The sequence below is a fragment of the Heloderma suspectum genome, chromosome 7 (assembly GCF_057233095.1).
Source record: "Heloderma suspectum isolate Gila_16-S chromosome 7, 16-S_ref, whole genome shotgun sequence".
NCBI classification, from domain to species: domain Eukaryota; kingdom Metazoa; phylum Chordata; class Lepidosauria; order Squamata; family Helodermatidae; genus Heloderma; species Heloderma suspectum.
Genome location: NC_139464.1, coordinates 113576201 through 113588216, shown reverse-complemented (window position 1 = coordinate 113588216; position 12016 = coordinate 113576201). Strand labels below are relative to the sequence as shown.

The window sequence follows — 12016 nt, the reverse complement described above, 5'->3', positions numbered from 1 at the left end:
TCACAGTAAGGATGCCATGTGTGTTCTCGTGTAGCCGCCAGTGCTAGAGTCCCTGGCCTCTTTCATGAACTCCTTTCTCACCCTGGAACAACCCCCATTCTTAGGGCTGAGTCAAAGCAGAGGCAGCGTGTGCCTTTCAGTAACTTGGGTGATCTATTTATTTATTTTCCCCTTCCAACCTTTTTCTTTCTGCCAGTGCCAGGGTGAGCTAAACTCCGAATGGGAAATCCTTCCCTCTGACAGTGAAACACCAACAGCTTCAGCATGTTGTGTTTGCCAAGCTTCTGAATTAAGCATCCGCTGAAACTTTCTTCTTTTTCTTCTTGTCTTTTTAGATGACAGAGGGCCGCCGATGCCAAGTGCACCTTCTTGATGACAGGAAGTTGGAACTTCTGGTGCAGGTAATGAGCTGCATCTGTGGATCTGAGGTCTTGCTATGGCTCTAAATTTTTGCTCCATGCAGCCAAAGAGGTTTTTAATTTAATTAATGGAATCTCCATTAGCCGGCTTCCTTGTGGGTCTTGATCCGCTCTCATTTGACAAGCTAAGCAGGATCAAGATGGATCAGTGTGTGGGTGGGAGACCTGGAAAGGAAATCCCAGGATTCTGCAGGATGTGGGTGTTTCTTGTGCTTCCCCCTTCCTCCTCCCACCTCCCATGAGGTCGGCCGTTTCATTATCATAGTAGGATATCTCTTTCAGATGAGAAGCTGAAATCATGAATAACCACACAGCACTCTTTTGCAAACTAAGGAGAAGGCATCACTTGTAATGTACTGGCCCAATATCGGCTCAATGAATGCCTCTAAAGCTTCTGTTGCCCACTGCCATCTGTCTGCATACTAAAGCATCAGTGTCCTAAAGCTTCAGTGTTAAGTAGCTGTCGTGCACCTTCTCAGAGATGATGGGGCTTCTATGGGCGGGTGAAATGACCTACATATATGTAGGCTGCATGTCACATTTAATTTAGAGCACAGCTGTTGAGGCACAGGGAGTTTATGGCAATGGTGATATGAGTTTCAAGCTTATTTACTTACTTACTTACTTTCCTATTTATTGCTCTAAAAGACTTTTGTACCCTGACTTTCTGTTTTAAGAAATGCTCAAGGTGGCTTAAAATTTAAAACCAGCCAACAAAAAGCAGAAGCTTTATGTTCATATACACCTCACAGTAGTCATTACAACAACTCTGCAAGGTAGACCATTATTGCTCCTGTATGCTGCATGTAGCAAGAAGACTGAAAATTATTTCCACAAGATCACCTAGTAAGTTGATTTTCATAAGGTCAACCAATAAGTTGATGGTTGAGCTGAGAGTCTTTCATGCACTGGGCTACACTAGCTCCCATAAAGTCACCAGAAGGGTTAATCGGAAGGGTTAGAAAACTGACTTTTAAAAGAAAACACTGCTTGGTGCAGTATGAAACAGGAAATGAAACACACAGCACTTTAATTACCCGTCCAGCAGCCAGCATTCTTGGGGTGAGCTGGGTTGAATGTTACTCTCGTTCTAGCAAAAAAGGAAGATGATGAATGGAGGCCTTTTGAAAATGATTTGAATCACAGGAAACACTTTTCAGGACTGCTTTGTGTTGTGCAGATGGCCTGACAAGGTTATTTCAAAACCAAAAGAGGCAGCAGAAAATAATCAGAAGGTTTAAAAAAAGTTGTGATAACAGTATTAAGGGCACATTTTTTATGTTCACACTAATTTTGTCAATGCAGTGCTTCGGGGGCTGGTTTAAATGAGGAGCTGATTTGGTTGATGGTTTGGGTGGAATGGAGAGCGCAGGATTGTGCCTGTTTGCCCTATGCACCAGATGCATCAGTGGGGCAGAACCAACATATGTTGATCCAAACCATTTCCAAAGTTCTGTGTGGGTTAATGACCACCCATGTTGAATCTATGCATGGTCCACCTTGCACAGATGGTCCTAGAGATGGGGCGAGCAGGCATGCTCAATGGATGGAGTGGGCACAATCCTGCTCCCAGGATTGTAGGTCTATGCACTTAGAGCCTCATCTGAGGTGGCCCTAGGTAAAGTGCTCAGAAAGCCTTCTATTGAAAATCCAAGGGTGTTCTTAATACCAGAGTTTAGGCCTATGAAGAGAAATCGTGAGTATTAGTGCATTTAGAAATTTAAATGCAGGAATGTATCAGAAAATTGAAAGGTATTTATAGACTTGGGAGCAGAACAAAGAAATGTGATAATGTATCCTTTCAAATGAATGCAGTCCAAATAATGAATTAATTCTATCATTTAGCAAAAGTAAACATCATAGTGCTACCAAGCCATTGACTGGAATTTATTCATGCTAATTGCACAAATTAGTAAAATAAGGCTGTGTCATACAGGAAAATCATGAAGAGAAACATTGTACTGATTTATTTATTACTTTGTAATTGTTTTATATTTTTGTATAAGTAGATCACTGTTAACCATGTCCTGCTGAGGGCCAAGATGTTTTAAATAGCAACTGCAGGGCCCCTGATTAATACTGTTATGTTATGTTATACTTTATTTCTATGCCACCTTTCGGCTGAAACACCCCCACAAAAATATACAAATACAATATTCAAACAATACTCTAAATACAAGTTTAAAGCAGAAATATCCCAACAGCTGTTTAAAACTAAAACAACTTAAAAACCGTGCAGCCTGAACACACCTTCTACATATCCAAAAGCAAAAGTTTTTTTGCAAAAATCAGCAAAAATGCCAGAGTAGAGCTGGAATAATCCAGGGCTCCTTATAAGGTTTCCCAGGCAGGGGGATGGCAGAGCAGATGAGGGGGGAAAATGCCTTGGTTGGAACAGCGCCTCTCCCTGAAGCAAGCCTCCCAAGCTGCAGCTCCAGCCTTACTTTTGAAGTCTCTAGCTGGGGTGGGGGGGAGCAGGTGGAACAGCTCACCCTCAATGGAACAGCGCCTCCCCCTGAAGCAAGCCTCCCAAGTTGCAGCTCCATGTATTGGGACTGTAGCATGCAGGTAGGGGATGGTCTTGATAAAAATCACCAGCCCGCCCTACAGCACCAGGAAACAGCTTATGGTGCAGATAACACCTTCACTTGCATACAAAGTAGCAGCTTTGGGGTTGGTGATTTGCATGCAGACTGTAGCGTGGGGAGACAGAGCGAAGTCTGCCTCCCCACACATCATGGTCCTGATCAGCCCACTCCACATCTGCTTTTCTTTTTAAACAACAGCAAACAGACACATTAAATATGATCATGCATTTAACATGACGTGTAGTTTGGATGCCCTTTATGTGTAGGATGGCTAGTTACCCTTGGCTTTAAAGGAACTTATTCTTCTCTTCTACAAGATATGTATACCCCACTTTTCTCCTCCCAAAATGGAGTCACTCGAAATATAAAAACAATCACTAGGTGATGGGCTCGACCTTGGGGGAGCTGGGGGTGGCGACGGATGGCAGGAAGCTCTGGCGTGGGCTGGTCCATGAAGTCATGAAGAGTCGGAAGCGACTGACCGAATAAACAACAAACAAAAGCAGCAGCACAAACAAGAACACAACAAACCGAAAATACCAGTCAGTAAATAAAATTAAGCAACAGCAGAGTCAAGTGCTTTCTTCCAAAGAAATCTCTTCACTTGCTGGCAGAGCACAGATAAAGAGGAAGATGACCTAACCTCCTGAGGCAGGGAGTTCCACATATGGGGTGCTTGCCACTTGTTGCGCTTTGCCACCGACCTCACCTCTGAAAGCGATGGTGCATGCAAGAGAGAGGCAACAGCTGATCCAAAGGAAGGGCAGGCTCACATGGGAAAGATGGTCCTTCAAGTAGCCAGATCCCAAGCCATTTAGAGCTCTGTAGGTATTTTAAGAACTGTTCCCATTATTCATATTATCTCAGTTCTCTAGAAAATAATAGCTGTTCCTCATATTAAACACCATCGCTCCACTGTGCATCTAGGGATGGGTGGATTCCCTACCTGCTTCTCCGCTGGGGAATCAGCCCTTGTGCAGAGGCGATCCGTCCCTCCCCCCAGAATCTTCGCTGGCTGACTCCGCTCCGCTAGCCTATCGCATGAAAAACCACAGACACAAGTGGCGTAGCAGATGCCATTTGCGTCCGGAGTCAGCCTCAGCCAGCGATATGGCACGCCAATGGCGGCTGTATCGCTGGTACTTCGGAGCTGCCGGCGGGGAGGATCCAGCCGGGGAGGATTCCGCAGGGAGGCAGAGGTAAGGGATCCTTTCTGCCATGGACTCCAGAGGCCGGATTCAATAGAATCCGGCCTCATTGGGGTCCCTGGCAGAATTCTCTGACATCCCTATGTGCATCTTACAAGTAGTCTACACCAGCAATAAGTCACATTGGAGTATAAAAACAACAGTTTGACAGATCAAACACTTGTCAAAATAAAATTAAAATGATACAGTGGGAAATCATCAGAGAGTACAGATTTCCATTGCTTGGCAATCCGGCCCTTTGAGGCTCAACAGAGTTCCATGGGATGCCCCATTCGGCTTGCATTTGTGAGCTGAGCTTCAGGTTTTCCCCAAATGCCAGGGACGTTTTGCATATTTGTGTGTGCGTGTTGGATGCAATTTGCAGCAAAATTTGCACAGATTTGCATATTTTTGCCATTTGTGCAAATTTGTGCAAAATTCAGCCATAATTTGCACAAATTAAAAAACACAGAAAATCCACTAACTCTCTGCAGACCAAGTTGGGCCAGTTAGCGAAAAACAGACCAACGTCCAGGGGACCAAACCGATGAAAAAACCCATCGAGCTCCACCCCCCAAACAGATTCCTCGAACATCCCTATCAGAGAAGGGGCAAGGCAGGGGTCCCTGAGAAGAAAGCCCCCCAGTCTAGGTGCAGCCGTAGTGGTGGCCTTCTTCCTGTACTTTAAACCCATTTCTCATGAAGTGGTATAAACTTGTGCCTGGGCCATACCACTTCAAACTGCAGATGGGGGATCACGTGACTGAATGTTCCTCTATATTAAAACAGAGAGAGAACGAGAGAGAGAGAGCTGCTCGTACATCAAAAACATGTTGTCAGAGAGGAAGTTGCTAGCAATCCCAGGTAGTACAGTCCAATAATGGTTTTATCAGGTGATCAGATGCTTCTACAGAGCAGGCTTTAGTTCTGAAATCTTTTTCTGGCAACTCATTCCGTGCCACATATACCTAGACATATAGTGACAGCTGCCAATTCATGTGATCGTAACACCTCCCCGCCCCTTTCAAAATTACCATGAGGCTGATACTGGCATGGCATAGCCCTGTATGCAATACAAGCACATCACATAGCCCTTCTCTTTCCAAAAGTGGAGAGGGAAAGATCATACAATTTTGGCATTTGGATGTTCCACCTCCACTGTGTTACGTCATGTGCATGATGGAACGTATGCTACTATTATACACAGAAAAATTTTGGAGCAGTGAGTGATGGAAGCACCCCAAAGGAACTGTGGCAATCAAAAAAAGGAATATCCTTTCCTATATGGATCATGACAGGAAAAGCAATAGACTGCCCCACCCTTATTTTGCCAAATCTTTAGCCAATCTGATCATCTTGAATCAAAAAGCAAGTTAAGTATTCTCACATGGAAACATTATAGTGAAGGTGCTGAATTGCAAAGCCTGCTTAATTTGAGAGTGGGAAAGCACAGTTAACCGTGAAGACAAATGACATATAAAAAGAGCTTACATTGAATCCCTGAGGAGCTAGGCAAGCTGGGCTTTTACACAGCTTCACGACTAAAATGACAGACATGCATACCAGCAAATTGAACTGTGGCTCAGGCAGGAGTCTTGCCTATACCCTTCAGATAGGGTGTTTGCCTTTTTAATCTTTTAAAAGCATCGTTTTTCAGTGTTCATATACACCCATTCATCCAGCACATGGTTAATAATGATTAAAAGGCAATGCTTTTCAAAGATGTAAAAAGGCGCCAGGGATTGGAGATTGCTTGATGACATCACAGACAGTAAGCCAATCAGCACCATGCATCACCACCTTCTGCTTCAAACTTGCAGAGCCTTTTTATTTTCTCCAGAGCTTGACCCAGGAGAGCCGTAGGTATGTCTGAACTGAATACCAGGAGGGCACTTCCAGAATTGCCCCACTGCTCTAAATATATTGCATCTGCCTTTAGCCTTGTTCTGGCTGTGTATTCCTTTTGGGAAACATCTGTTTTGTGCTGTGACTGAATGTAAGGTTTTATTTTTCTTTCCTGCGTTTTCTTTTTTGAGAAGCAGCAGACTGTCTCTTTTTGGGCTTTTCTCCCCACTCCCATTCTTTACGCTTCTGCTTGATATGCATTTAGTTTATAACAGTGTATTATGTTTTTTAGGAAAATGTTTGACTGCATTCAGTTAATCCTTTCCAGACAGTGAACATGTTTTCTTTACTCAGGGGGGAAATTGATTTATTCAAATCATTTCCCCTGCTTTGGACTTATTTTTTGCATTAGCTATTTTATTACTTCTGTGCTGCCATTACCATCAGGCCTTTGCACATGGAAACTGTGTTCGGCAACCAACTTTCTCCTTCTCTTCATCTAACGGTTATGCATAAGCGGTGTTTCATTTCTTTTCATGTCAGCTTTATAAACACACTTGTGTGTGTGCGTGCAAGTTGAATCACAAGCATTTTATGCTGCAGTCTTTGTTTTCGCCATGGATGTCAGTTCTTCTTATCTGACTTCAGCTTGGAGGATTGCTGCTTTAGCATATAAGCTTTTAAATCCCTCTGCTTGGAAGAAGAATGTAAAAGCTTTATGTGTTCATTTTGCAGCAAACACATTTCTCAAAGGGTGGAATGACAAAAATTATTTTTGTACCTTGATCCTAGAAGTATCTGAGTCGTAGGCTTAATTATTTTATTTGGATTAGAGTAAGGTCTAATTCACAAGTTAGGTGAAAATAGACATATTTAAATATGACTGCTGCAGTCGCAGCAGGTGCTGTACCCATGGTGTGAACCTGCCTTCGTAATTACCGTGACAGACAGACCTGCGAGATATAATCTGTGTGTGTGTGTGTGTGTGTGTGTATTATATAAAACAGCAGTTGTATGTTTATTAATGTTACATGTTCATCCTTGACCGTATTAAGCATAACAGCAAAAGCAATAAAATCAGTACATGCAGAAGTGCTTCATGGGTTGATGGGTGATGGGCACTAGCCAATTGGAACTCCCCCCACCTTTCAGATAACTGTAACTAGTGAGGCTTAAATTGGCAGCAGCCACTCCTCACTGCAACTCTTCCAGTTGAGATGAGTAAACACAAGCGGGAGTACATTATCAGACCTACTTTGTGGTTGTGATGGCAGCAAAGAAACATTATTTTTCCACCACCATTACATCCTTGAGTCTAACAGAGCTATCCCAAGTGGTTAGGGTTCTGTTACAACTTGATCCTGTAAGGTATATATTAGAACGCTCAGTCGTCTTCCTGTGACAGTTTGCAAGACACTTTGAGGGTGAAATTGCACCTATCCATTCTAACCTTTATGCAACTGTTGGAGCGGTTCCTATGGAGGCATTCCAAGCTCAGCCTAGTCTGATTATGTGCCATCCAAGAGGTAGTTAATGCCTCTGTGGGAGAGGGAGTAGGCCCAGCCACCTTGAAGGAGGCACTGTGCAGCCTCTCTGAAGAAAAAAAAATCCCCTCTCTGAACCCAGGAGGTTGTGAGAAATATCACCCAGTCAGAAATATCACCCAGTCAGAAATATCCCCTTCTTGGGCAAAATACTCAAGCAGCCACAGGCACTCTTGGATGAAATTGATTATCTAGACCCATTTCAGTTTGGTTTCAGGGCCTGGTTTTGGCAATGAAGCAGCCTTGGTCAATTTCTGTCGGGAAAGAGACAGGGCAAGTATGTAGAGCTGACTTAATCTGGTAATGGGCTGGGTGAGATTCAGTAAACTGCAACTGAACCCTGACAAGGCAGAGGCACTGTGGGTGAATTGTTCTGGGGTTGGGTAAATGGGTATTTCTCCATTTTTGCACTCCCTTGCATTTTGACTGGGGTTGTACTCCCCCGAAAGAGAAGGTGTGTAATTGGGGGGGGGGTTACTCCTAGATCCAGCTCTGTTGCTACTCATCCAGGGGGCCTTGGTGGCCGAGAGTGCCTTCTCCTAGCTTTGGCTCATTTGCCTGCAGTGACCATTTCTGGACAGGAGTAGTCTGGCCATGGCAAACCATGCTCCAGAAACCTCCCATTGGATTATTGCAATGTGTTATAGGCAGGGCTGTACTTGAAGACAACTTGGAAGCTTCAGTTGGATGCAGAATATGGCTGTGAGTATTTTGACTGGTACAGCCAGGTTTGTGCATATTGCACCAGTTTATTTCCATATTTTCCAGTATTCTCTATATTCTTACTTCTCGACCCAATTTCGGGAAAGTGTTCTTGTGAGGACAGGGTAATGTAGACTTCTGTTGGTTTTATAATATATGTTCGTTAAGTTATGTGCTGAGTTGATCACGGTAGGCAAGCGTCCATATAGAGACCCCCTTAGGGGGGTGCATATAGCCCACAGGCTGTGGGTTGTGCACCCCTGATATAGATAGTACTCGTCTAAAGCAGCATTAGTTCTCCCCAAAACTAGACAGTGTTCTCTTGAATCCCCTTAAATCAGCTCCCAGACCTCAGACATCTGTCTTTTTTTCTATCCATCCCTCAGCCAAACATATGGGTAACTGTTGTAGCTAGTAGCCACCAGCTAAAAAAAACCATCGAACAAGCACCTTCTAGAGATTAGTGCCCACCAAGGAAGCATACGTAGCTATTAAACTAAACATTAGAGACCATTGCCATCTCCTCACTTGATAACTGTAATGATATGAAGAGACCAACAAAGACCATTAGTAGGATGGTATTTTGTCTTTTGAATGCAAAACAATTGTATACCAAGCAGAAATTAATGAGAACGGTTTTTTAAAGGTGCACATGTAAAAGCACAGACTCATGGGCTGCTGGATCAAAGTTTGGGGGTGGGGGAGAGTGTTGGGCCTAGTAACAATCCAGGGAAAGAATCCTTGTGTGCACAAAGGTCATTTTGGTCAGATAGCTCCAGGGAAATGAATGCCACAGCTAAGAAATGCAAGGCTAAAAACTAATGAAACCCAGCAGGGCTAACCTGATTTATTCAGATTTCCTTGCCTGAACTGCCAATGGGAAAAGAACTTAGAAGAAGAGACGACAAAGGACAGGAGGAAGCAGTATCCCAGAGGAATGTGCCAGCTGATCTATCATTGACCTTGCATGAGGAAAAATATGAAATAAAGAGAACATTTGATGTTCCAGCCCATAAGTTAAAAGGATAATATTTTAGGAGTGCCAGGAAGGCCAAAACACTAAGCATCTAAATCTGCAATCCATTCTCTATATGTGGCTATCCTTGATCTGTTTTGATAGACGCAAATTGCATTTTCGACATATCTGATAATGGTGATTTCTTCCATTATCATCATCATCAACATCATCATCTATAATAAGGCAGTCTATAAGTCTGTCTGCCTTCTCTTCATGTACCATTTGGCCAGCTTGACTAGGAATGTACCATCAGAAAGCTGAGGGAGGTGGAGGTAGATTTGGAGGAATCTACAGCCTTTACCTGACAGAGAGCCTCCCCCTGCCCCCCACCCCATTAATGTTACATCTCCTTAGGAAATACATGTATGGAGGAATATCATTGCCTTTGAACATCAGCAGCACTGTATCAATCCCCACATTCATCTCAGATCTATTTGCATCTAATAACAACCAACACACCTTGCATTGAAGAAAAGGGCAAAAACTACAGTGCTTAACATGCCTGGAACTGAATGGCCAAGAATGAATATGGCCACAACTATAACTCTCACACCTATTCAGCTAGAGCAATGTTCTCCAACCTGGTACCCTCCAGATGTTTTGGACTTCAACTCCCATTAGCCCCAGGCTGCATAGCCAGTGGTCAAGAACGCTGGGAGTTGTTGCCCAAAACAGCTGGAGAGCACCAGGTTGGGGAAAGCTGAGCTAGCGTTTTGTGGCTATATGTCTATTAATATTGCCACTATTAGATGGGCATTTCACAAGTAGTACTTGTACGTGTGCTGTGTCCTGTATACGAAACTGTTGCTGGTTAACCTACACCAGGCAGAGTATACTGAGGCACAAACAGAGAACACCAGAGAACACAAGTTGCTCCCATATGCGATGCCTGTGCAATAGTTCAAGAGATAAATTACAATCCAGGTGGCTCAAGCAAATGAAACAGCACACATTCCACTGGCAAAGTCAAAAAGCTCAGTGTACCCATGGCAAATGTGAGTGTGAAATGTGAAGTTTTTCTCTCTCCTGCTGTTTACTGTGTTGGCTTTTTCTCAGTAAAACTAATATCTGAGAAGGCCTTGTGAATTTAGTGATACTGGAACTTAGTCTTTGCTTCATGCTTTGACCAGCAAAACATGCTGGCTCTTTTGTAATTCACTTTTTAGAATACATGACTGTGAGAAGTACCAAAAATAGGGAAATAGTCTTGTAGGCATCTATGAAAGCAGAAATGGTGTTTTAATTAGGGTGGCCACTTACGTGTCGCCCAAAAAGAGGACAAAAGAGGACACCAATTTGCATAACACTCGTGTATGCACATTTATATGCATAGGTGCAGATTTAGAAGTAATAACTATGATGTAAATAGAAATGCAAGACAACCCATCATAGACATCCCACCATAGACATCCCACCATGGTGGGGAAGACAGACCGGGTGACCTGTGTGCCTAATCAGTCTGCTGTCCAGGTGCTAAGTCAAAGCCCCTCCCTGCTCTCTCTCCTTAAGGGTCTTTGACTTTAAACTAGTATAGTATTGGACAGCCCATCAAATAGAGGGCACCTTCAAAGAGAGAACTGTTCTCTGCTAGATTTCAAAAATAGAGGATTGTTCTCTGGAAAGTAAGACATCTGGCCAACCCACTTTTAATATATCACTGTAGATCTGCTATTACCAAGTGCTTTGAATAGATGTAGTGCAATATATTATAGTGAAAGTGCAGCTCTACAGCAAGACAAATGAAATTGACATTAACCAGCATGAGAGATGAGTTTTCAGGAAAAGATACAAAACTTCTCTTCCTAATGTGAAATTGTCACTCTTGCTAGAGGATTTCTATTATAACTTCCATTCACTTTCCCTTGGTGAAAATAGCAGGGTTCTTTTTCATTGACAGGAACCTAATTAAGTTGCTTGTAACATAAAGAAACTGTTATTCTGGATCCATTCTCCATCCCACCCACTCAAACAAATGTAATAGCTTTGTTTTAAATCCAATACTTGATTGATCGACATTAGCTTTGTGATGCATTTGAACAGATTTGAAACCAGCACAGATCCTATACCTCTACCCAAAAGAAACCTGGGTTTTTGGTTCCATGAAGGGGCTGAGCATTCAGTGCTAGAGGTCCCAGTCCAATAAACCTTTCCCCAAGTTTCTTCAGCTGGGAGCCACGAGGAAGAAATGCTTTAAAAATATGTAACATAGATCTGCTCTAAATAACCAGCCATGAAAACTGGTGAAACGCCTTGCTTTGCAGTGTATGGATCAGTTCTTTTGTCCCCAGCTTTTATTTGCTTATTTGCCCATTTTGCCATTTACCATTTTGTGTATCTCAGAGTGGGACACTTGGCCTTGTAGAACCTTGGGTCCTTATAACAATCTCTCTTCCCTGCCCCCAATCTCCCTTGTTGCCTGCCCATGCTTTTGGCCTAATTCATGGAGGAAATCTACTCATGACAGTTGGCTGTCAGGGAGGCCTGAATGCATTTCTCTCTCCTACATTCCCCAGCCTTTGTCTTCTCTGAGTCCTCCCTTGTCCTCCAGGGACATGTTCATTTTGCTGTCTTTAGGGACTGTTGTAATGTTGATGCCTAGAAAGCAAAGCTTTACTGAGATGCATGGCCCTTCGCTACCCCACCCCCACGTCTGGAGGAAATACAGGGCAAAAACCTCCCTGTGGCATTTGCTGTGCCTGCTGTGATGTGGCAT

At 43.4% G+C, this 12016-nt stretch overlaps 1 protein-coding gene across 2 annotated transcripts in view; it reads left to right on the top strand.

Annotated features, from left to right (window-relative positions):
- Window positions 1–12016, top strand: part of FRMD4A (FERM domain containing 4A) — a 300096-nt gene that overhangs the window by 106907 nt on the left and 181173 nt on the right. For both annotated transcript variants that reach the window (XM_084811642.1, XM_084811641.1), the window contains exon 2: window positions 336–401. In XM_084811642.1, coding sequence (XP_084667768.1) covers window positions 336–401 — 66 coding nt within the window. The remainder of the gene's footprint in view (window positions 1–335; window positions 402–12016) is intronic.